The sequence below is a fragment of the Letharia columbiana genome, assembly GCF_014066305.1.
Source record: "Letharia columbiana isolate WasteWater2 chromosome Unknown Sc0000060_s1, whole genome shotgun sequence".
NCBI lineage: Eukaryota > Fungi > Ascomycota > Lecanoromycetes > Lecanorales > Parmeliaceae > Letharia > Letharia columbiana.
In genome coordinates this window covers 58,023-82,881 of record NW_023501104.1, presented here as the reverse complement: position 1 = coordinate 82,881, position 24,859 = coordinate 58,023, and the positions used below count along the sequence as shown (strand labels likewise).

Genomic DNA, 24,859 nt, shown 5'->3' with positions numbered 1-24,859 from the left:
CTATGGCTAATATCGCTTTAGAATAATTCTAGCCGGGATTCTTTAAACTATAATCGACTCGGAATTAAGCGTAGATACTATTATTAGTAACTTAGCTAAAAAGTCTAGTCTCGAGAGTATCTACGCTTAATAATTAGATATCTCTATATGTTGCACATCCACCTCGTCTACCAAATACCATACCTATACGAATACGTTCCACCCCTCAGCAAGCGGAGTTTTGCTGAAGACCTAAAACCGGAGCATCGACAGTATCAATATGATGTGTTGGCGGGAATGAATACCAGCAGCATCAAACTCAGTGCATGTGAACGCAGAAATTACAACAAAGGCTTGACAAGGCTGCGAAGATCCGCAGTCTACAGCGTCGCTTTCGGCTGAGCGAGGACGCCAAGGTCGAAAGTATGCGCCGATTTACAGCCTTGGATGCTGAGAGTCGGAAAGCGGCTGTTGGTCTACCTCGAAGCTATGACAAGGCTTTGAAAGATTGGCTGCGCACCACAGTAAATAATTTCTCGGCTGTGGGGAGTTCTACCCTCCGACATTTGTCGTGTGAAAATCATTCCATACACACTTACACTCCGTTAAGCCTGACGCTGTCAGTCGGTGAACACAGAATGCAGAAATTCTGCGATCAGCAATATGCCCCGTTAGACCCTCGATTCAGGATGGAATTCCCTGTCAGCAAATTGCTTGCCGGATGCGTAGCGCCATGCAGCTACCATAACAATGCCCCGCTGAAGTGCTTTGCACGATTTGTGCCTAGCAGTAAGCCAATTCCATTGCAAAAAAGATTCTGCACACAGGCTCGGCCCCTTCTATTTTGCCCCGAGGTCTAATCGTTTGTCTCAACATTTATACTTTGACCCATGAATCTCACGTCCAACTACAACCAGGTCATGCTAGCATAGCCTTCTCATATCTAAGGTTCTAGCCAATCGGCGAGGAAGCTGTTGCAAAACAGAGGTGGATAAGGTTCTGTCACTTGTGTCACTCTCCGGACTTCGTTAGCTTTTCGCTAAGCTCAAGATTTCAGAATTTAGGTCTGGAGGATGAACAAAACAAAACAATCCGAAATCGAGGTCGTGTCAGACACAGGGCCACAGATGTCTCTTCTTCCGGACGCGAAAAAGTACTACGCTGGGCCGGAAAAATCGCACGATCATGCCCCTAACGAGCCGAACCTGCCACTTCTTCCGTCCACGGGAAATCACAGCCCGCACAAAGCTTTTTGGACATTTGCAGTGATTACTGTGCTGTGTATGGCTGTAGCTTCGGGTGCTGGACTTGGCGCAGGTCTGGCGACTCACCGCAAGTCCAACCCCTTGGTGTAGGTCTAGTCTTCCGGAATGGTCCTGACCCAAACCAACCAGTCAGGGTGCCAAACTTTTCTCTCTGCACAGAAACACTACTATTGCAAAATCCAATAACGGCGTAACAACCAGCATCCGCAACCATGACGTCCTCTGCAAGTCCACGTCCACGTTCGAAGGGAGCTATGGTAGGATGAACTAGGGAACCGGCTATACGATGTCGGCATATTTCATGCTTATCGCAAGATAGCTTCTCGGGAAGCCTACTAATCATTCAATATCCGAGATGGGTGTTTACGGGCAGTGTAGCCGAGGCTTCGGACCGGGTTTGGCCAAGTCTACGGCTGAGGGCGGGCTGAGTATGCATGCAGAAAGACCCAATGTGAGGGTCCTAGCTCCGCAGCGGTGAGAAACATCAGCAGAGTTTAAAACAATCATCTTTGCTGTACGTCAGCCTCGAATGAAACCCTTTTCAGGCAACTGAGGCATCTCAAAAATTCGCGGGCCACGTCATCACCTCTCACAATACATGGTCTGGCGAGCTTCATCGGCGCTCCACCCTAGGCAGAATGAGATAGGCCATTGGAAAGCAACCTCTCACAATACATGGTCTGGCGAGCTTCATCGGCGCTCCACCCTAGGCAGAATGAGATAGGCCATTGGAGGGCAAGACTGTGCGGTGAGTCCTTTCTACTGAATCATCCTTGCGCGTCTCCATTGTAGGTACTCACAACCTATTTGAAATGTCTCCACTTCAAAAGGGGACGGCTCGATGCATAGCTATCTATTCACAAGAATGCGACGGTCCCAGTGTTTATTCAGTTCTGATGTGTCGCCATAATGCACTCTACCCCTGGCATTTTCGCGCGTGCTTGTCGGAGTCTTGGTTTCGACATCGTTGCTTTTCTACGTGCACTCTCGCTGCCTTACTTGCAACAGCTCGAGCCCAAAAAGGTGGTCATCGAAGACTCTGCTCTAGCCGCTTTCGGCCGCTGTCTTGTACATCTTCCACCACTCGCCGTCACACTTATACTTCTTCGACTTAATTTAGGCGGTTTCTACATCGGTGAACATCTTCAACCTTCCAATACCGATCAGGGGGATGCCCTAGCTCTTGGGTTCATTCAAGTCGCCGCCAAAATTCAAGTAACAATACCCTACAATGATGCACCAGTACTCAGCCATCACATGCTGATCACGTCAAGCCAGGAACTTCTCGTAATTGCAGGCGTTGGAGCAACATTCTTTCATGTCATCGGAAGTTATTTGCTGCGAGACGGTATTCCTTTAGGAATAGCCGTTGCTGGCTTCTCGTTCGCTCGTCCCAGTTACCTATGGTCGTCAGCTCTATGGGGCGGCGTCTCGGGGACCTGGTACTGTAAGCGGAAAGGCGCACAGCTTTTTGCGCAGATCACAATGGGTTGCACCCTTGCCCTTGCCGTAGGTCCGGCAAGCGCGATCTTAATGCTACCTCGAATCGCTGTGAGTAGAATTTAATTCTTCCCCCAGTCAAGCGAACTGTTTGCTGATTTGAAAGTTCTGCTTGCAAAAGACCTGGCATTCTTTCAGCACTGCTTATTACGTGAAGGGGACCGCCTCTGACTACTGGCCAGATCAACTGACTGCAAACAATGTTGGGGGTCCTCTTTGCCTTGGAACGAATAGCTCAAACTTCAAACAATGTATATCGCGAGGATCTCGTAATCTTGAGAGTTATTATAGTTACGCGTTGTACAAAGACAATTACCGAATCGGGACGCAAGAGACTGGAATTTCGCGATTCTTGGACGTTTGGCCAGGAGAGAGCACCGTAAGTGCAGAGACCTGGGCGTTCGCTCCACACGCAGCCACCTCTCAGGTCGCGTACTATTTCTGGTACGACCCGCAATGGAATCCCGGGCACTTGTATCCTCTACCTTACCAATCTAGAGGGCAGCGTTCGGGAAGTATCACCTCACAAGCGTCAGCTGTCCGGACCGTCTGTGCCCCTGATATCCAAACATTCTCAAGCAATACCACGACGGTTTCTCTACCATTGCTCGAAGAATACAAAGCTTGGGCTCAAAGCAACAGCTCCGGACGGCAGTTCGTTACCATACAGCTTCCAAAGCCAATATGGGGCACGTCTCACAACGCCCTGACAAACAACACCTCATTCACAACCGTTTGGGTTGCTATCGCCAATGCCACGTCGATAACAGCAGGACTAGTATTGTTGGGACCCGTTCGATCGAATACAGGAACTGTTCGTGACGGCTTTGTGTGTTCAATAGATGCTCGATGGAACAAAGTTGTGCATACAATGATGGAATCATCGAGGACTAACACTACCTTGAAAGCCTGGGGTAACCCTGTCAGCGTAGCTATCAGTGACGAGGTCTCACGCAACAATCTCAGAACAACCGCCTTACCAGTCAATAACGGAGATTGGAGACATGTGGCCGCCGACAGAGCTTGGCTCGAGGCTCTGAGCCCGGTGACACAGAACAACCAGGGACCCAACTCCACAATGAGTGCATCGAGCTTGACGACAGGTCTTGAAAACGTCTTTGTAGCAGCCAACCTTAGCATCCCGCCTGTCAACGGCGGAGCCGCAGTTTATGAGCCCATTATCTCCACTTATTTTGCGGACGGCATGTCGCGCGTGGGCCTCGAGAGAGTATTCACGCATGACGGCCAGATTGTCTACACAAATGATCGTTCAAAATGCGAAAATGTCACCTCAAACTACCTATTCTGTCCGAAGCCAACTGGGACGGGCTCCCACACGGCAATGGCATTCCAGGGTTATCTGACAGGTGAGCGTCCTCCTTCTTGATCAGCGCAAGAGAACAGAGCTGAACGATCCTCTCAAATCAGGCTACGCTTTCAATGCGTCAAGAGCAACAGACTACTTAGCCATCGCCGTTCTCCTCGTCTATGTGGTCGTCGCCCTGGCCCACATTTCACATCTTCTTCTTTTCCGGCGAGGATCCGGCTGTTGGGACACGCTAGAAGAACTCCTCGTGCTAGCTCAGACATCTAAGGTGAGCACTAAGGATCTAAGCAACACCTGTGCTGGTATCAAGCGTTTTCGGACCATGAGCCTCAATACGCGCATCAGGACGGTCGGATCTGGTGTCGAACTTGTGGGCGTGGAAGACCATGAGGAGTTGCAGTTGCTTATCGGTGCTGCCAAGGGAGAGGCTCAGATGAATATGGTAGAGCCCAAAGCAGAGTATGGCAAGACTTGAAGTGATTCTTAGATGCTCGCGAATCTTCCCATTCAGATGCTGAGATTGCATGATGTGATTTCAGTGGCTTCGAAGAGACAGAGTGCTGGCCTTTGACTCCTCGAGTCTTTCTTCTAAAGCAGTGCAATTCTCTTCACAGGAGACAATCTCTTTCAGCCCCCAGTGAGCCAGCCATTCTTGACCGGGAATGTACTCGGACATCTAATCTCTTTCAACCCTACCGGACGAGGGAGAACTAGGACTTATGATTCAACTTGTGGTAATGAAAAGGTAGCCATGACCTGGCAAAGACCTATCATCAAACGCTCTGCTCTTTGACTTCTCATATATGAAATTTCACATCTCTTCATTTCCCCCGTTCCAACACCCTCCCAACGCCGATTGCATTTCTTTCTTGTTCAGAGCATCTTCCTCTCCATCGTTATTACCTTCTGTGGCAATGGTAGGTGCCGTACCACGATGCATTATGACACTGTTTACCGCAAAACCTGTACTGTGCTGGCAGTTCGTTAGATGAGGGTTCGGAGACCAATTGTTGGGTTACAGTATTGACAATGTGCGTTCCATGTTTGAGTGCTAGCGTGCTCGATGGTCCTGATGGAGCAGAAGTTAGACTCGCAGACCTTTCCAATTCAGTACTTGTACGGAACACTAAGAGGTGACTAAAGGACGTGCATCGTTGACCATCCCAGAAAGATGTTTTAGAGACATGAGCTGTGAGATGTTACGTGAGTCAAGCAAGGGGACTAAGATGAGCATCGTACACCTTTGGGTTTTGAACGGGCGGATTTTTCCCCTATCAGTCGGCTTGTGTCCTTCTTCTTAGCACTGGTATATGTCAACCATACACTTCAACCATCTCGCACTGCCAGCATCAATGTGAAATTCAGCAATGAGACAGATCCACCAGCGAGGTGGAAAGGAACAGGATCAATAGTGAAGCTTCACAGAGACGAGACAGAGACCAGATGAGATCCAACTAAGGAGAGAACCCCACCTTCAAATCGGCTAAAACTGTCGTTCATGCGGGCCGCTGCAGGCTCCCGTGATGCCCGATAAGCCTGCCATCCACTACCTATCACGACCTATCGGCTTGCGCTAGAGCTGCACATCAGCACACCACCAGCCTCTTGACATCGAATTCCTTCCTTATCAGCTGACACAATTGGTGCTCCGCCTGGCGCTTACATTGTCCGAACTGGCCAGGATTCGAACTAGGTCCACAGCCATCAAACCGGAAATGTTTGTTTTGGCTAATACCTAGCGTGGATTAGCTTGTTGCAGAACTACCTCACATCTCCACACATGGCTCAAGTTGCAATGATGTTTCTGGCCAGCTTGTGCTGGTAACATCGACTCCTCGCACGGCATCATACAAGGCCATCGTACACAAGTCGGTAAAAATCTCCGAACCCTGCACAGGCGCAACAATGGTGGATGAGATACTGGATGATCCGGTCGTGTCTGTATCGCGTAGACGCCCACATGTGCCGGCAAGGCCTTCTAGCATGACCCCGTTCCATTGCGTAGGTGTTGGGTAGTCTTAACACTCACTATGAGCCCGGACAAACATCGTGGAAACGCTGATCGCCTCAAGTCGAACCTTTCGCTCACCAACTTGCAGCTTGCCGCTCTGACTACAGCCTGAGTAGGCAGCCGCCATCTATTATCCGAGAGAGTAAGATGAAAGCACCTCCTGGGATCTAGCCTTGTCCCATAACGCAAGACACAACGAAGGACACAACATTATAGCAAGCGGTACCTACGACTCAGTCCCTACCCTACCGTAACTTGCGACATTCTCTTACCTAGGCCTCCCCATACCCTAAGGCTTCCCTACCAATCTGAGCCTTCCCGTATACCATCCGATAGTATCTAGACGACCCTTTCCTTTCGATAGTGTCGAGACGCAAGCATGCGGTTTTAGAACTTTCGGAAGGATAAAATCTAACCCGTTTTCTCCAAAGAGAAAATATTCATCACCGAGACCGGGTGTCGGCTGTACCCCTGCTCACCTCGCACACTTGCTAAAGCGGCTATGTCGGTACGAGTTGCGAGTGAGTGAGAAGCACGTTTTGGTCACCTGCGTATAGGTTGAATATCGACCATGCGGCGCAATCGTCAGGCTATGCCATCATCATAGTTGGCGTGAAGATACTTAACTTTCACTGAAAGTGATCTCGACTTTTGTATCTCTCCTTACATAAAACTCAGGCATCTTTGCCCCCATCACCCCCTTCATCTTCGTCTCTTGCTGACCTCCCCTGCTCTGTCTACCCCATTCAAGTCAAAGTGACAGTCACTCGAGAGTGAGAAAGCTTAAAGACTTCGGTTCATAGATGGATGGGGTTTGTCTCATGCCAGTTAAGTGGCTGGATCTTGTCTTGATTCCTAGCCATTCGAGCGTCTGGGCGTTGACTGACCATGCGAGTCTTCCTCTGAAACCTTCATGATGCTGTCTTCGCCCCTCCAAACACCGCCCATTTCCTTTTCTTTTTCCTTTTGCTTTCGTTTGTAAGGTTTTCCAAATTCGTATTCATCATTTCTCGTCTGATCCATCATTGCCATCTCGATTGAGGAATTGCCTGCGGTTTGGTGAGTAATGCTCAGACTGGGTGGACACGTTAATGACTGTCTCGAGATGTTCCTTCCTCAAACCGATACTCTTCTCTCTCTCCCCGTATCTTGTCAAGAAACTCTCGGAAGCGCGATCGCTTCCGCTACCTTTCTGGTGAGGGTCCGATGCTGCTGCTGGCGCTTGTGAGGCCTCATACTCAGCAAGAGAGAGCCCTATATGGAAAATTGAGGGACATTTTTAGCACCAGGTCGTCTTTCGCACATACGTCTCTTGATCTCCGGAGATGGTGGGGGATTATGTATGACCGGACACTCACCATTTTGTATCTGGAGTAATCAATTGCGAGTTGAGAATTCCTTTCCTGAGCATTAGCACCTGTCAAGATATAGCTTTCTAAGTATTCACCTTACTCCTCCTAGACCGACCAGCGCAGCTCGAGAGGCCGGCTTCGAACATTTCTCGTCGATCTCGGCGAGGATATTGCCGATCGACGAAATCAGGATCCCGTCGGAAAGGGATGGTGGAGCAAGGGTTGGGCTTTGTTAGAAAGTCTTCTGCGGGTACGCAAATGCAATATCAGTATCGATGCACTCCAAGCTGATCCAGAAGGGCTGACTAGCCTAGCTGACTACGAATACTGACATCAACGTATCACCAGTTTGCGCCTAATTAAAACCCCTCGTTCTTGTTGCCCGAGAATGTTGTGATGGGATGGGCAGTGGTCATGCTGGCGTTTTAGGCTGGATTATGCGGTCTTCGGTGGCATGTCGCCAACATCGACACGTTCGGATGGGTGAGACCGGAAATGGATCAGCTTCTGCTCATTCTCAAGCTTTAGGTCCTTCGCGCAGAGCACTTGGATACTTTGGAACGTGCCCAAGATCTTGCGATCACAAAGAAAGGGCAAGAAAAGTATTCAGAGGCTGAGGAACTATACTACCGGGTCCTCTCTGTGCAAGAGAGACTTCTCCAGTCGAGAGGGTCCGGAAGTTCTCAAGACAACGGACGGCTTGGCCGTAGTTATCAGCACCGAAGAGCACCACAAGAAGGCCGAGAAGATGATTCGAGGCGTGATTGGCAAGATGAAGGAAGTATTAGGACCTGGTCACCCAGAAATCTTAACAGCACTGAGCAACGTAGCAACCGTGCTTTTCGGTTAACGCAAGAAAAAGCAGCCATCCAGCTCCTTAGGCTTACTCTGGACAAGAGAGAAGACATCTTTGAGGAAGGGCGCCCTGATATGCTACTCAACCTCGACCACTTAGCCGTTGCACTTGTGACTCGTAGGAAGTACAAGGCAGCAGTGCCGCTCTACAGACGCGCACATGCAGGACAGAAAATGACGCTAGGGACATATCATCCAGATACACTGACGACGCAGAACAATCTTACATCTGCCCCTCACGAAGGCTTGTTTCGTTATTGTCCAAATTTCCCCAAAAGGAGAGGACCGCGCTTGCAAGACTTTCAGAGTATGTATCTCCCGTATTGGCCTACTATCGCGCTTTATCAGACCGTATCTGCCGCCGCTGATGAGTAGCGTGGCAACCTACTTTCACGAAGAACTCCTCTCTATTCTAGCGGCGGACATTATCGACTATAAGCAAATCCATTCAAGCCACCCCGCCAATGGAACTGATCGTTCGTCCCAGATTTCTGAGTTTGTTTGCTTCTCCAAGTCAGCGAAATCAGAAGTCCCAGGCCGTGTTCAATAGTGCCTACCGATAGTGAGAAATGTGAAATTATCTGTGAGGATGATTAGAGATGGTATGAAGGGTGATGGGCTGTGAGACTTGCCAACATTACGCGGTGCGCCTGTGTCCGGGTGTGGGTTTGACGATAGAGTTCGACAATTCGCCCAGGCTTTCGATTGGTCAGCTTCAGAGACATGGCCTTCATCAAATGTTGGTGCTCACTGTAGGAATTTCCACCCGCAACATCATCCCTGAAGTTACCGATCCGAGTATGGTACATCTGTATCATCAGCGTTAGGAGATGGTTTGAATCCAAGAATAAGCCAAGCGTAACGCCAACCTCATGCGCAATACCGCTATCAAACAGGTTATAGTAATCGATCGGCGCGTAAGTCCGCTGCGTGGACCGTCCCTGCCAGAACCGTGTCTCCCGGGTGAAAAAATTATCGTCGAAAATTCCCGAGTCCTGGTACGCGGCCGCCAAACCGGCCTCGACGTACCACGGGCAGATGATGATGGTATCCGGAGCATCCGGTAGTTCGCCGTCGACCTTCTGCCATGCGAAGTTGAGGGCGCTCGGGACATCGAAGTTGCCTCGGAAGTTGCTCTTGGTGTCTCTGCAGAGTAGATAGGCAGGGTCTGCGTCATTGTAGCTTTTGAGGGCTGAATGAAGACGTTAGTAAATTTGGTGGATGGCCTGCAGAGAAAAGGGGGGCACAGAGAGAACAATGAGAGACTCACATCTATCATACCACTGCACGAGAACTCCTTCTTCGTTATATAGAGGTTTCATATGGCTCATGTCGCAATAGAAGATCTTGAATCAGATCAGCCTCGAATCAAGACCCTTATTTGAAGACCGTATGCGGCAAACCCGCCAACAACAACGACAAACAAGACCACCCAACTCAGTGACTCACCACGTCGCCTCCCTCCGCCTCTTCCGCAGGGACCTCCCCAGTCACACCGGCCATGCCAATGATGTCGTCTTCTCCGGTGCCCGTGCCACCGATGATGGCTCGCGGCGCTGCGTAAGCGTCGTACGCAGGCGTGCTGGTACCGAACATCCACCGAACGAATCTATTTGTGTCGGCATTTGGGTTGCGAAGTGCGGCCTTGGTGCTCGCGGCGGATTCCATCACCAGCGTGATTTCTTCGCGCATGAAGGGCGCGTTGGCGGCGGTTAGGCATGAAGGGGCGAAGGCATATTTACCTCTTGCGCAGGCGAAGTGGGGTTTGAGAAGGAGGAGAAATTGGAGGAGAGTGATGAAGAGTGTTTTCATGTTTGTGAATTGAATTGTTGTGGGAAGAGATGGAGAGCATGAGATTGGCAAGGATATCGCTCGGTATTGAATCAAATACCGACGGAGGATTGCGCACTCGCTTTATTTTGACCGTCAATGTCGCAGTGCTTCGTTGGATATCTCGCTCATGAGTTCTTTCGACTACGGTATATCGTAATGACATACAGTCTTTGTGAGAGGCCATAAGCATTATTAATAAGAAATATGTTTTGGCAATCATATTCAAAGATTTCATCAGAAACCTACATTAGCTGTCTCTTTTGATATGCGACAGGACGAACTTGATCCAGCGCACGACGTAGAATGAGTGAGAGAGTGGGTCCCTAAGAAAACCATCAACGATTTCCATCCTAAGACAACGATGATTTGGACAACGATATGGATGGTAAGCGCTGTCGCTGCGCTTGGCGACGCTACGACAACTTCATTATCTTCAAGATTTTCTTCCTCCACAAAAGCTTCTTCGTCACAGATTTCGAGTAACTCGTCATCCTTAAGATCCTTAAGCAGTACAGCATCTTCAATAATCTCAACCCGTACAGGATCGATGTCTACTCGATCAAGCGCGACATCGTTCAACGGTACAAATGCACACTCCACACCGATGAGCAGGATGACAAGCACTCAGCCACCGGCATCACGAACGACAAGGTAGAGCTGACTTAATACCCTAAATGCATGAGCCCGTCACTGACTATGACCGACAGCGTCTCTTCCATGCCACCTAAACTCATCGATTTTTACCAGGCTGGAGTATCGATTCCCCCTGCCATTTTAACGAACAACTCAGCTGGAGATGTTATCGTCACGCTCTCACATGACTTCGCCAATAACATTGCGGATCTTCTCTCCCTAGTAACCTGTCCCGTTTACGACCCTAGACCCTCGGAGCCAATAATCGAGAAACGCCAAACTTTCGCAAGAAACCCATGCGCAGTCGCAAGATCGAAAAGTGCCATCAAATCCATCAGCGGCGGAACCTCACTGTTCAGAGCCCTTTTCCACCTGCCGAGAGCATTCCCCACCCTGGTGAGCCCACTTGAAGCTGATGTGCAGGACATCTCCTCGTATGTGAAGTTAAACCTGCCGTCGTGGTCGTTGGCCCCCGAACCGGCAATCGATGCTACGGCGGAACTTTTCTATTTCCTGACGTTGAAGCATGAAATGGACATTGGCGGATCCATAATTGTCAACACGATCCTGCTTGAAGCGGTTTGCTTTAGGTCTCTTCAGTAGCTCTGCTGGCGATACGTCGTTTCGGCTCATGACCGCATGAAACAAAGATAGAGTCGAGGATGACTATGGGGGAGATGGTGGTCTTAATCTTTTGGTCACAAGAGCAAGGACTGAAGAGCCAGGATGGGCGGGGCACCGCTCCCTTTCATACCCCACCTCGGCAGCCATCTCTGAGGCCGCTGGGGTGGGCTGTGCGAGAGCGCTTTTCTGGATGCTCGAACCAGAAGGTCTTGATGAGTGGAAGGATCCCTCGCTAAAGCGGCAGCCCCCAAGTGAGCTTCGATTGGGGGCGGATTTTTGTCGCCTGCATCTGCCAAGGTGCCAAGTACTCGATTAAGATTAGACGGACTACGGCGCGCGCTTGCAAAACACTACTCTACTTTAGAGTAGCGCCATACACGAGTGGGCTTGGCAGAGAGCTCGGATTTTGTACTGTAGATAGAGCTAGCAATCATCATGCGATTGAACTGATGGAGACGAGATCTCGCAAAAGTGTCCCCATGCCGTCAACCTCTCTATCGTCATGTCCTCCTCGAAACCGAGGCAATCATTCGACACCCAAGGATCGCCTGTTGTCAGCCCATCATCAACCTCTCAGTACGCTTTCCCCCAGAGCGACACGCCTCAGAGACCGGGCTCAAGCGGACGGTATGGGCATAACCGACGTCGAGGCTCAACCGCGAGCTCTATTACATCAATCGGCGGGGTCTTGGACACGGCGACACAGAGTAGAGATTCCATAGCAGAGGCGGGCAACAATGGTTCGTGCAACTCTTGATTAGTTACGTTTGCGAATAAATACTGATCTCTGCTATGAGAAGCCATCGCAACTCTTCTGCAGCCACCGATTGTTCGCACAGGTCTTCTATCGCATGCTTCAGGCCCCAGCGCACAGAAGCTCCCTTCCGCCAAGGACATCCCTCCGGTCACTCTAACGAACATTTCCCACGTCGAATCCTCGTCGTTCCTACCCTACCTCAAACAAGCGGGGTCCTTATACGATGCATTTCAGCGTGCAAAGGAGAGCGAAGGTACAGGGCCGTCGCAAGTCAGAAGTTCCCGAGCTTCTTCAAAAAGTGAGCAGCTGTCAGGCTTTCTAAATCCGGGTCATCAAAGTCGACAAGCAAGTATATCTAGCGCTCAGAAACCAGGGGATATACTCGCAGCACTTGGGTCAATACCAGAAAGGCCACAGCCCAAGAGAAAGAGCAGTGGAGGAATTTCGCGGCGAGGACCGCTTCCAGTGGCGCCATTATCCACCGTCCCCCAAGTCTACTTCGACCCAAACTTTCATCTGGAAAATCCTAGGACTTTCGATATCGTAAGTGAACGATCAGAAATCGTACGTCCTCCCCCCGGGGCAAATGGAGCTTCACCGACGCCAGGGACAGGCGGGAGGAAAGCGCTAGCATCCAATGCCATCCTGCAAGAGAAACTCTCATGGTATATGGATACGGTGGAGGTTCATCTGATATCATCCATCTCTACGGCTTCCACATCCTTCTTTGCAGCCCTTGGCTCACTACGGGATTTGCACATGGAAGCGTCGGCTTCTGTAGCCAAGATACAGGCGCTGAGAGCAGACCTGGCCAGGTTGGACAAAAGTATGGCCGTCGGAGGTCTCAAAGTCGTTGCCATGCGAAGGCGCCGCGAAAATGTTCGGAAGCTAGGCGACGCTGTCCAACAACTGCGTGATGTTGTTGATGCCGTAGCTCGCTGTGAGGACCAAGTCGACCAAGATAACATCGAGGAAGCCTTGCGAGGATTGACCAATGTGGAGAGGTTGATAGCAGGAGAGCGATCGGAGCCTACAACATCGGACTCAAATGAAGTTACACCTGGCGGAGGCAACCTCGTCGATCTGCGAGGCATTAAAGCTCTGGACGGCGCCAGTGCCGAGATTGCGTCTTTAAGGGAAAGGATAGGTAAAAGCTTCGAGGCAAGGTTTCTGGAAGCTCTGCTCTCTGATCTGCGAAGACACGTCGACACTGTGTCTTCAAACGCTACTTTTCAAAGATGGGACAAGGCTTCCCAGAGATCTCGAGGCACCCACGCTAGGACGCCATCCGTATATCCGGCCTACCTACAAGTTGACGAGTCGCTGCGCGCAGTCCTCCTGTCTAATCTTGATGGATTGGCCAAATCAGACTCGGTGAAGCCTGCAACAGCCGCTTACCGAGAGGCAGTTTGGAAAGAGGTTAAGACTTTGATTCGACGACATCTGCCGAGTTCTAGCGATGACGACAACGAGTCAACAATGTCGGCATCTACTCAGGGTGGTAGACATCTAACACAACAAGAGAAGTCTAGTCTCTTAGCGAGGAATCTCCGTGCTCTTGAGCCCGAGGATGCGGAGGTTATGCTCAAGAAGATATACTCGAACGTTGGTGAAGCCTTGCGCAGACTGGGGACTCAGGTCAAGGTCGTGTTGGACATTACTAGTAGCTTTAGCAGCGCTTCGGCAACAAAGCCTCCAAGGTCTCCTATGAGTCCACCAGTCGCGGATTGGAATAGCTATATAGGCGCCACTCCGACCAATTTAGCGACTCTTGAGACAGCCCAACAGGAAGACATCCAGCAGACACTAGATATGTCAAATCTCTTAGGCCAAGCCGTGGACATTGCTCAGACTCAAATCACAAAGATTCTCAAGGTCCGGTCAGAGCAAAGCACACGGCTTCCATTACCACAGTTCCTAAGATACTTCCATCTTAATAGGCTCTTTGCAGACGAGTGCGAGGCGGTATCCGGACGAGGAGGCATGGCGCTCAAGACCGTCGTTAACGCCCATATCGTCGACTACGTACGCCACGCGGCAGACGCAGAGCGGCAACACCTTGTAGCAGGCATGGATGCTGACCGATGGGACGCGAAAGACTTTGATGACTCTGATTCACAAGTATTATCTCAGATTATAGAAGCTGGCACTAAAGAGATCGAGCCGTGGGTCAGAGCTTCGATGATATGGAGCGATGAACCTCACGGTGTAAACGGCGATCAACAAACCAACGGAGCTATGACAAATGGTTCTACCCCGAAGGACAAGACACGCCCGGCCATCATTGACGAGCAAAGATTCCTTCTTCCTGATTCAGCCCTCATCGTCCTGAACGGCATCGGCCAATTTGAGCAGCTAATGACTGGCATACCGAGCATGACACAGGAGCTTACCCCATCACTTCTCGAATACCTCAAGCTTTTCAACTCACGATCCTCGCAGCTCATCCTCGGAGCCGGTGCAACGAGAAGCGCAGGCTTGAAGAACATCACGACGAAGCACCTAGCCCTTGCATCTCAGGCTCTGAGCTTCGTCACCGCGCTGACGCCCTACGTCCGAGAGTTCGTCCGAAGGCATTCCCCTGGTGCTGGAAGCTTGATGGTGGAATTCGACAAGGTCAAGCGACTGTACCAAGAGCATCAAGGCGGCATCAACGATAAGCTAGTGGATATCATGAGTGGACGGGCTACTACGCATGTCAATGTTATGAGGAAGATCAACTGGGACTCGTCATCACCAGACCAGGCTGTGAGCCCGTACATGGAAACTCTGGTAAAGGAGACGACGACGCTACATAAAGTGCTCAGCAAGCATTTGCCAGATATGACAGTGCGGATGATCATGGATCCGGTGTTCAGCAGCTACCGTGAGCAATGGGGTAAGGCGTTCCACGATGTGGACGTCAAAACGGTAGCTGGGAAAGAACGGTACGCATCAACCTTTTCTGCGATCCCATCTGAAAATACTGATCCTGATTGAACATCTAGGATGCTTCGTGACACCGAATTCTTCAAGTCGCGAATCTCCAAGATCGATGGCGCCGGCGATATTGGAGATCACCTCGTCGACATTGTGAAAGTCAAAGCTGTTGCCGAACAGCCGAAAGCACCTCGGGAACCTCCCATAACCACCAATGAATCGACGGAGAAGCAGCAGGAAGCTGACGTTCTGGAGAAGAGATGAGCTGCTGCGCTTTGTCCTTCAGATGAACACCTTGCATTCCATCGGCGCGTGCTACTATACCACTTCCATTCTATGATTGTAATTTGCTCCTTACAGAACTCATTCCGCTGTCGCTGGACCTGAGATGCATAGCAAGGCGTCGAGACGATTCATGGAAAGCTCTAGGCTTTGGGGTGTACATGTACAAAATCTGATGATTCTAGGTACTTTATCTGGTCTTTATCCATCGGAAAATTTCCCCGATGCAGATCGCACGCATCAATGTGAAATATATACGTGTCCGGCACAAACGCGGCCGCCATACATCGCCATGTTGAATTGCTCCTCCTCTAAAGTCGCGCGTCTTTCTTCCCTCTTGCTCGCATGGGAGATGTTACTTCTTCCTCCCATAAATCTTCCCCAAAAACCCTTCGAATACACTCCTCTTCAATCCGCTACTCTCATCGACCCCCTCGATCATCTTCCTAATCCTCCCCACAACATCTTGCTCGTAATCCAAATAGACCTGCTCCAAGTTCAAGTCCTCGAACACCTCCTTGACCCTCCTCTCCTTCCTGGCATCCTTGCGCCCGTAGCACTCATCCAGCACCTTCCTCTGCTCCGGACTCGCCCTCTTCAGCGCCTGGTTGATGATCCAGCTGCACTTGTTGTCTTGGATATCCGTCCCGATTTTGCCAATTGCCTCCGGAGAGCCGTAGGCGTCGAGGTAGTCGTCTTGGATTTGGAAGTATTCGCCGAGCGGGATGAGTATGTCTTCGCACCGCTTCAGGTTTTCCGGGGTGGCGAGCTCGAGGTAGTGCAAGGCGAGGGCGACGGGGAGGTAGAAGGAGTAGTAGGCTGTTTTGTAGATGACGATGAAGCGGTGTTTTTCGGGCGTGAAGTTGTTGAGATCGACGTGGTCTTCCGGCGCGGTGAGCAGGTCGCAGAGCTGGCCGACCTCCGTTTGGAAGGTGGTGGTGTGGAAGAGTTCAACGATATCCACATAACTTGGATGGCTCCGGAAATGTTTCTTGAGCAGTACGTATATTGACATCTCGAGCATGAAGGCGTCATTTATAGCAATCATACCCACGCCTGGCTTACGGTACCAGCATGGTTGGCCCCGGCGCGTTATGGAGGAGTCCATTATGTCGTCCGAGACGAGGAAGAAGGCTTGTAGGAGCTCGGTGAGCCAACCGAGGGTTGCGGTGAGGAAGTATTCGGTTTCTTCGAGGGGGCGGGAGAGGAGGAGGGAGGTGGAGTCTGGGACGGAGAGGCCGCGGTTGCATTTCCCGCCTACGGTATTGTGGTAGAGTGACTGGAGGGTTGAAAGGATTAGCTTCGCGGTCAATTCAATGTGGAGACAGTTTCAATGGATTTAGGACGGAGTTGAAGGGGTTGGACTTTTGGAGCGTACGTCTGAGTACCATCTTAAGGCCTCTTCTGGAATGTTGTATTGTTTGGCATTCTCCTCGAGGTCCTTGAGGAGCTTGGGGAAGACGGCCTCAAAGTCCTTGAGCTTGTTGGACGAGGACATGGTGGTGGGTATTGGCACTTCACCGTCCGTAGCTTGCTGTAAGTTTTGGGGAGTCGCCAGAAAAGGCATTTTGCGAAAGTCAATGGATTGAAGAAAGAATTGCGGGGAATTTAGAAGCAGTTTGTTGACTTTGTTGACTTTTTGATCCCTCGGATCCCATCGGATGCTCGCGATCCTGATCGACGGCAGGGATAGCTTCATTAGCGCCGGAAGAGCTCCCAATTAACTCCGACGTGCTTAGTCTTGTCGTGCTTGTCAACAACGCGGGCTCGCCGACAATAAGAATTAGTAACAGGTTGGACTTGGGATTGAGTGCATTGTCTGTCTACGACATCATGAATATCAGGAAGCTACGCATGTTCTTCCTGTGAGTTGTGATCTTGTGGGATTCCTTTTCGATTGCGGAATTCACGTTCTCCATCAGATGAGACTTGATTGAGATCCCTCGGTTGTCTTCTTAAAACCTCTTGTATATTCTGTCGCGCCGCAATGGCAGAGTTCGCCCGAAGTAACACAGAGCAGCTGCGAAGAACACTGCAAGAAGCCGTGGTTAAGTGTTCAGAGCGTTGTCTCTACCAGTCAGCGAAATGGTAGACTTAGGTTCTCCTCCTCAGAGTTATTAGATTGGCTCTGACTAGCTATCAGGGCTGCAGAACTCTCCAACTCACTCCCAGAACCCCTCTCAACTTCTACCTCTTTCAATTCAGACCCTGATTCTCAAATGTCAGATGTGGACCTACCTCCGTCACTGCCTATATCGCTCTCCTCCAACCCTAATCTCGAAGAGGCTCGTCTTGAAGCGCAAGAATTGCCAAAATATCTATTGGCAAAGTCGTACTTTGACTGCCGAGAATACGACCGCTGTGCTGCCGTCTTCATACCATCGATTCTACCTCGAGGCCCATTGACTCCTACGTCTCCCAACGCCAAGACCCGCACGCCTACAAAAGCAGCAAAGGGAAAAGCGAAAGAGTCGAGTCCAAATACCAAAACAGATTCAATACCTCTAAGCAATGCTTTGCCTCGTTTGAGTCAGAAGTCTCTTTTCCTGTCAATGTACGCTAAATACATGTCCGGAGAAAAGCGAAAGAATGAGGACAGCGAATCGATACTTGGACCAGCCGATGGGGGCGGGACGGTCAACAAAGAACTTGTGGGTTTGGCGCGGAGCCTTGAGGGCTGGTTTGCAGACCGAGCGGCCAAAGGCCTGGAGCGCGGCAATCAGGGGTGGCTAGAGTACCTGTACGGCATCGTTCTAGCCAAAGGAAAGACGGAAGAAGATGCCAAGACTTGGCTGATCAGAAGCGTTCATCTATGTCCATTCAATTGGGGTGCTTGGCTCGAGCTGAACGAGTTACTAAACCGGTTCGAGGAACTTCAGAGCATTGTCCGAGAGTTGCCGCAGAATCTCATGACCTTGGTCTTCCATCTCTATGCAAGCCAAGAACTCTATCAATCAACAGAGACGACGCACAATCAACTGAATGATCTAGAAAGGATCTTTCCTGAAAGCCAGTTCCTAAAGACACAGCGAGCGCTGCTATTCTACCACTCCAAAGACTTTGATGAAGCCGAGTCCATTTTCTCGGCCTTGTTACATGCCGATCCTCATAGGATTGATGCTCTCGATCATTACTCAAACATACTTTACGTCATGTCCGCAAGACCTAAGCTTGCCTTTCTGGCTCAGGTTGCAAATGCAACGGACAAGTTCAGACCTGAGACCTGCTGTGTCGTGGGAAACTACTACTCACTCAAATCGGAGCACGAAAAGGCGGTCATGTACTTTCGCCGTGCACTAACTTTGGACCGGGACTTCCTTCAAGCGTGGACATTGATGGGTCATGAATACGTGGAGATGAAAAACACACACGCTGCGATCGAAAGCTATAGGCGCGCAGTAGACGTCAATCGAAAAGATTATCGAGCCTGGTATGGACTCGGCCAGACTTACGAAGTACTCGAGATGCATCTCTACGCACTGTTCTACTATCAACGCGCAGCAAGTCTTCGACCCTACGATCCTAAAATGTGGCATGCGGTCGCTAGCTGCTACGATAAGGTTGACAGGCCAATCCAAAGTATCAAAGCTTATAAGAGGGCGCTGGTGGCTGGTACATACTATGATCAAGGAAGCTCCTTCGGCTCCGGTGCAACCAATGGAGAACCTCCTCAAGGAGTCCTAGATCCTGAGATGTTATATCAGATCGCCCTTGTGCATGAGAAATTGGAGCAGCAAGATGAAGCCGCATCGTATATGGAGATGACTCTAGCACAAGAAGAAGGTCCTGGAGAGGACGATGATGACGAGATAAGACGGCCAGGGACTGGGGTTACTAATATAACTTCGAAAGCGCGGATGTGGCTTGCCCGATGGGAGTTCGCTAGGGGCGGTCTCGCAAGAGCTATGGAGCTAGCGAATGAGCTGTGTCAAGATGGTGTGGAGGTGGAAGAGGCAAAGGCGCTGATTAGAGACTTACGGGCCAGGATGGAATCCCCGAGGTCGCCGTCCCGATAGTTCCGCGCCGTCCTAATTGATGCAAGCAGAGGCGGAATTCACCTTGCATGGCTTTTTGTACCCTTCCAGCCTTCCGCCTAGCATTTGCTTTTCGCCATCTTGATACCCTCTCGGAGATCGATGAAGAAATATTGCCTCGAAGCGATTTCACTGCACATGCTCTTATCATCTTCGTCAACTCACGCATTCATACCCGTGCTTACAATTTACGAAGGGTATAGCTGCATTGAGATGTAAGTCTGATCGAGTCAAAGATGTCCCGTCTCCTTACAAATCGCCCACACTCATTCATTGACTGGTCAATTTACCAATGGACTGACGAATACGGTCAGTTCGCCCCGGCCCTGACTTGCTGCAGCACGATTACTACAACCTTTCGCCAAGCACACACACCAGCTGCTGTCTTTATCGCATTCTACTTCATGCTTCGTTCCCATGCACTTTCGCCACCGAGTCACCGAAATCTCGCAGTCGCAATACCATAAAGATTAGCATTTAAGAATCAAGGGCAGTGTCGATCTGCGGGGCGAAAAGGACTGCAGCGAAGATGACCACGCGCACGCGACCGCGACGTGTTGTACGTGCTTCAGGGCCAGACTACTGCAAGCCACCTGCAAGTGATGAGAGCAGCATGAGTCCATTCAGAGTACAATCCGTGCATGCGAATGGCACAGGTTGAAATCCGCCGACTCCCACAAAAATGCATTCGTGTTTTCGAATTGGCTCTCAATACTGAAGAGTCATGCTTCGGCCATATCGTGGGATGCGGATGATGTGTAACAATCCGCCTTGGGTTCAATCTTCAGCCTGAGTACCCTATGATAGAAAAGAAGGGGCCATAAGCCATAGCTGAGACGCACAAACAAATGATAAGAGGACAGTCGAGGCTTAGTGCGCAGGAAGTCGAAATCTTTTAGACACTTTGCTTGGCTTCCCGCCTCACCAACACAGTCGCTTCGACGTAGCATTATCTACGCACACGATGGATTATGTCTGTGAGATGCCCGAGTCGATGTTTTTCGCACAAGAACCCATTTTGATATGCAGTCTCCTAGGGTGAATAGAAGAAAGCCTTGACCGTGCCAATCCTGCCTCGGGATGCTATTGGAAAGGTTCTGGTGGGGTCCTTGGACGGGGAAATCGAAAGCCCAAACCGTCCCCTTGCATGAATGGAACCTCATTTCCTCCAAATGGCCTAAAGAGGAAGGTACTCGAGCAAAACGTAAGTGCGGGGCATGACTGATATATGAGCAACGGTACGAGTCGACACAAAACTAGGAGTTTTATTCATATGAGAGTGAACGAATTTCTTGAAACTTCCTGCACCTATCCACTAGCCCCAAGCTATCTTGACTTTGAGAACGCTGTGAAGCCATGGCGATGATTATAGCTAGCTTTGCACCCAGCTACACTCACAGCCTCTAGATCCTTCCTCTTACGCTGTTTATGGTTAGCGCATGCGTGCGAGCTACGCACGGCACCTCGTTTCCCAAACTTGCTACCAATCTTCAAAGTGTCTACTGAAATATGTATAGTACTTACCCAAACTCGCCATTAACAGGCTCCTATTCTCCCAACCCACCAGATTCCCAGGTCCGAAGCTATGGGCTCTGACACGGATACCTCATATAGTCTCGCTTAGAAAAGCAAAGCTGCCGCAAGATATCCGAAATATCCATGAGTAATGTGGTGACGCATTTCACGTAGCACCAAACGAAGTCTCTTTTGCCATATCAGACGCCTGGCACCACGTACATGCAATTCGGTCAGGCCAAGCCCCTTTTGCTGAAAACCTAGTGTGGTACAAGCCTCCACCAGGACAAACTACTGAATCAATCGTAACCACGTCTAACCATACAAACCATGCTCGTATGCGTGGTCTGTTGAAGGGACCCTTCACAGAAAAGGCTCTCCGACATCATGAACGCATCATCCAGTCATGCGTCTATCTTCTTATGTCAAGTCTCCGTCAAACAGCGCCCTCTGGTATCTCTGTCAATACGGTGGATTGGTTCAATCACGCAATCTTTGGGGACCTTGGGTTTGGCGAGCCGTTCGATTGTCTCAAAGACAGCGCCTATCATCGCTGGGTCTTCATGATTTTCAATTCGATCAGAATCTTTTCGTTCGCTGCGGCAACTCGATACTACCCTCTCGATACCGCCCTCTCGTCGAAATGGTTTCGATGAAACTGCTCCCCAAGAAATTGCCAGAGAATGTCCAGGATCATCATCAGTTGTCTCTCAACAAGGTCCGTCGACGCCTCAACTTGGAGCAACAGCGTCGTGAATTCGAAACACCCGTCATCGAGCTGAATACAGACGTGCAGGAAATGAGTCTTCCGGACATTCAGTCAATCTTCTCCCATTTGATCCTTGCTGGCAGCTAAACCACCGCTACGACTCTATCTGGAATCACAAACTATCTTATTAAGCCCCTCGTGTGATGCAAAGACTCGTTTCGGAGATCCGAGGCGCGTTCAAAGGAGAGGAAGATATCACGCTGGATTTCGTCCAAGGACTGCCGTACCTTGGCGCCATCATCTCCAAAGGCCTGCGGCCCTGCCCCCGGTATCCATAGGCTTGCCTTGTCTCGTGCCAATCGGGGCCGACACAGTCTGTGGGCATTGGCTTTTCGGCAATGTATCATCCCTTTTAGCACCCCCAGCGTACGTACGTACACCCAGTCACTGCTAACAAAGCCTCTGTCATACTTACACACGCATATCTCCGTCCACCCCTACACAATATACAACTCACCCCAACGCTTCCACCAGCCCAGATCCTTCGTTCCGGAGCGCTGGCTGCCGCACCCGTTTTGCCTGGCGGAATGGGCCTCGGACCAGCTTTCCGCCGTGCTCCTTTTCAGCCTCGGTCCTCGACGCTGCATAGGGCAGAATCTAGCCGTGTTTGAAATGTGGCTCATCCTCGCGCGGCTTATTTGGGTGTTTGACATGGAGGCCGTGCAGGGAAGTATTTTGGATTGGACGACGTTGAAGTGTTTCAGTACCATACAGAAGAAGCCGGTCAGGGTGAGGTTGAAGGCTCGAGTCGGGTAGAATTGAAGGGCGATGAGCGGCTTAGGTCTATTTTTGTCATTCATGCAAAGTGTACCCTACATACCGACGAGTGCCTTTCCACTAGCACTGACGGGAACGTGCAGTTATGGATATACAAATGCAACAATGATGACTCTTCCCCGATGTCCGATTTACAGTCGCTGGATAACATGGATAAAAACGACCCAGATTAGAAGAAAGAGAGAAAGGCATCACTTGTCTCGCCAGGACGCAGCCCGTCTCAGCTCGCACACTCTTCTCGTATACCCGTCTCTACAGACTAATGACAACACCGTAAGCTCCTCTCTGTCGGTAAGAGAGTATCTTCTCCTTCAGGCTCTGAGCAACATCAGCCCTTCTCTCCCCTTTGGCAACGACACACACAATACATCGCCACCAACCACTCTCGTGGCAACTGCCCCCTCAATCTCCTCGTCTCCGCAACGCCGCATCCATGATCTACCTACCTACAAACTTGTCGTCTGGATCTCAACATCAAACATATCAAACTTTGCTCACTCACAACAGCACGTTGGCCGTGACTGTAGTCTAAGTAGGTAGGTTGGGGGGAAAGATTATTTCTTCGCCAGGAACGAAACGACTACGGCAGCCAGCAAGCATGCTGACATTGCAAGATGGGTCTACCCGATACGAGAGGCTCAGGCGCAAAGCACGATTTGGGCTGGTCGATCGACGGTGGTGACGGGTCTGACTGAGTCCGGCGGGAGCATCAAGGGGGGGAGTTTTTGTGTGTTACCTCTGGGGTAGTAGAAAGTCAAACCCACTCTCCAGCTCCAGTCTTTTTAGCCGGAATCTATTCGTGGTCTTAAGCTCGTGAGGCGCTTCTTCGTTTGAATGGGTGTGGGTTAACAAGGTGGAACGAAGGAAGTGTCAGCGGTTGATACCTTTTCAAACTCCGCGAAAACGTAACGGATCACCGCATCTGGTCCCCACCGCACCGATTACCAAAAAAACACACGTCATGCGCTGCCTCTTTCGACTCGTACACTCGCCGTCTTACGTCAGATGAATGCGAGTGCAGCCGGCGTTTTCATCCTCGGCCAGCTCCTTGAACCATCTCACACCCCCCCCCCCGACTTATGCATGCGTGCTCTCACCTCGCAGACACATAATCGCCGTCGCCGTCGCCAACGCCGATACGCACAACGCCTCCTCTGCCCTCGGGGCTCGAAGTTGCAAAATCGATCGGAATCCCAACAGCCGTGCCGTGCCGTTTGCGAAGAAAAGAATCAGGACGTCTATCTATCTTGTATGGATACATGAGGGTTCATGATCGGTGCACGGGCGTAGAGCGCTCCTCACGGGCGGGGGGGAAGGGGGTTGCTTACGTGCTAGTTGGTACTGGAATACTGGGACGAGGGAAACTTTCGGGCTCGATATATACTCATATCATTTCGAGTCTCAGTTCCAGTTCCAGTCTCCTAGATTCCAAGCTTTTAGTGCACCATTGCCGCAATTGTTTACGTAGGTAGATATAATATTCGCGCTCGGAGGCAGACGTGGGGGGATAGCACCGAACGAGATGCACTCGATAAGAGTGGAAAGGCGCGAATGTGAGTTAGGCAAGCGAAGGGGGTATGTGTGTGAGAGAGATGAATTACGGGAAAAAAGAAAAAAAAAGGGGGGGGGACTCACCACATAGATACACAAACGCGAAGAACGAACGCCTAGACCAGAGTGGACTCTTAAGGCGATGATTGATCGTGGTATGATAATCGCAACTGAAAAAAGATCGAAGGCCAGCAGTACCAGGGACGGGAGTATTCATATTTAGACATATACATACATACATACGCACATACACCCATCGCAGCACCGCGACGGCCTAGTGTCTGTCTGCCGGATGTCGTCCATCCATCCATCCATCCGTACGCAAGACAGTATTTTCTGGTTCCATACATACTCCAGAGTGCAGCAGCACGGAGGAAGGTTAAGGTATCGACTCATTAGTAACATCCCTCGTGGTTTCATGGGCGTCGTGATGAATCGCTAGGCGTGTGGGGATACAGAAGCACCGTGTGGACATGCGGGCGTGGCACGTGTTGCGAGGCCAGTTTTAAGCTTAGGGTGAGGTGGTCTAATTTGTGTGGAGAGCGACTTGTAGCTTGTATTGAGGACGGGGTTGATGGGGAAAATGTCGCGAGAAAGTCTCGTTGCTTGTGTGCGTATTTGTCATATAGGAGAGAGCCCACAGGGTGGTTCGAAGAAATACAGTGGACAGTGGGCTGCGGACACCATCGTTTTCCGGAAGTGGGCTTTGATGGTTCTCTTCTGCAAAAACCTCGTGACCCACGGCGACGATAACTTAGAGTAATGTGATGAGGAGCAAGGGGCCGTATGCTTCACAAGTTCGATAGCTATGGTGTCGTGGCCAGTTCGTCTTGCTTAACACAGACCTGCAATGGGTGACGATCGGGTTTTACGTCC

General features: G+C 50.5%; 7 protein-coding genes across 7 annotated transcripts; 4 read left to right on the top strand and 3 right to left on the bottom strand.

Annotated features, from left to right (window-relative positions):
* Window positions 1–2,153: 2,153 nt before the first annotated feature.
* Window positions 2,154–4,546, top strand: HO173_011287 (uncharacterized protein; the record flags this gene model as incomplete). The annotated part of the gene is made up of 4 exons (XM_037313168.1): window positions 2,154–2,459; window positions 2,523–2,795; window positions 2,866–4,111; window positions 4,173–4,546. 4 exons carry the CDS (start codon window positions 2,154–2,156, stop codon window positions 4,544–4,546), a joined length of 2,199 nt encoding a protein of 732 aa, XP_037159963.1.
* A 2,539-nt stretch (window positions 4,547–7,085) lies between these two features.
* On the bottom strand, window positions 7,086–7,443 carry HO173_011286 (uncharacterized protein; the record flags this gene model as incomplete). The annotated part of the gene is made up of 2 exons (XM_037313167.1): window positions 7,086–7,336; window positions 7,437–7,443. 2 exons carry the CDS (start codon window positions 7,441–7,443, stop codon window positions 7,086–7,088), a joined length of 258 nt encoding a protein of 85 aa, XP_037159962.1.
* Window positions 7,444–8,737: 1,294 nt separating this feature from the next.
* HO173_011285 (uncharacterized protein) lies at window positions 8,738–10,101 on the bottom strand (the record flags this gene model as incomplete). Its single annotated transcript, XM_037313166.1, has 5 exons — window positions 8,738–8,793; window positions 8,847–8,987; window positions 9,041–9,481; window positions 9,560–9,635; window positions 9,739–10,101. The coding sequence occupies 5 exons, from the start codon at window positions 10,099–10,101 to the stop codon at window positions 8,738–8,740; spliced, it is 1,077 nt and encodes a 358-aa protein (XP_037159961.1).
* Window positions 10,102–10,669: 568 nt separating this feature from the next.
* HO173_011284 (uncharacterized protein) lies at window positions 10,670–11,358 on the top strand (the record flags this gene model as incomplete). The annotated part of the gene is made up of 2 exons (XM_037313165.1): window positions 10,670–10,773; window positions 10,830–11,358. 2 exons carry the CDS (start codon window positions 10,670–10,672, stop codon window positions 11,356–11,358), a joined length of 633 nt encoding a protein of 210 aa, XP_037159960.1.
* A 523-nt stretch (window positions 11,359–11,881) lies between these two features.
* On the top strand, window positions 11,882–15,319 carry HO173_011283 (uncharacterized protein; the record flags this gene model as incomplete). Its single annotated transcript, XM_037313164.1, has 3 exons — window positions 11,882–12,119; window positions 12,180–15,063; window positions 15,124–15,319. 3 exons carry the CDS (start codon window positions 11,882–11,884, stop codon window positions 15,317–15,319), a joined length of 3,318 nt encoding a protein of 1,105 aa, XP_037159959.1.
* Window positions 15,320–15,692: 373 nt separating this feature from the next.
* On the bottom strand, window positions 15,693–16,904 carry HO173_011282 (uncharacterized protein; the record flags this gene model as incomplete). Its single annotated transcript, XM_037313163.1, has 2 exons — window positions 15,693–16,616; window positions 16,716–16,904. 2 exons carry the CDS (start codon window positions 16,902–16,904, stop codon window positions 15,693–15,695), a joined length of 1,113 nt encoding a protein of 370 aa, XP_037159958.1.
* Window positions 16,905–17,170: 266 nt separating this feature from the next.
* Window positions 17,171–19,353, top strand: HO173_011281 (uncharacterized protein; the record flags this gene model as incomplete). Its single annotated transcript, XM_037313162.1, has 2 exons — window positions 17,171–17,202; window positions 17,481–19,353. 2 exons carry the CDS (start codon window positions 17,171–17,173, stop codon window positions 19,351–19,353), a joined length of 1,905 nt encoding a protein of 634 aa, XP_037159957.1.
* Window positions 19,354–24,859: the final 5,506 nt, after the last annotated feature.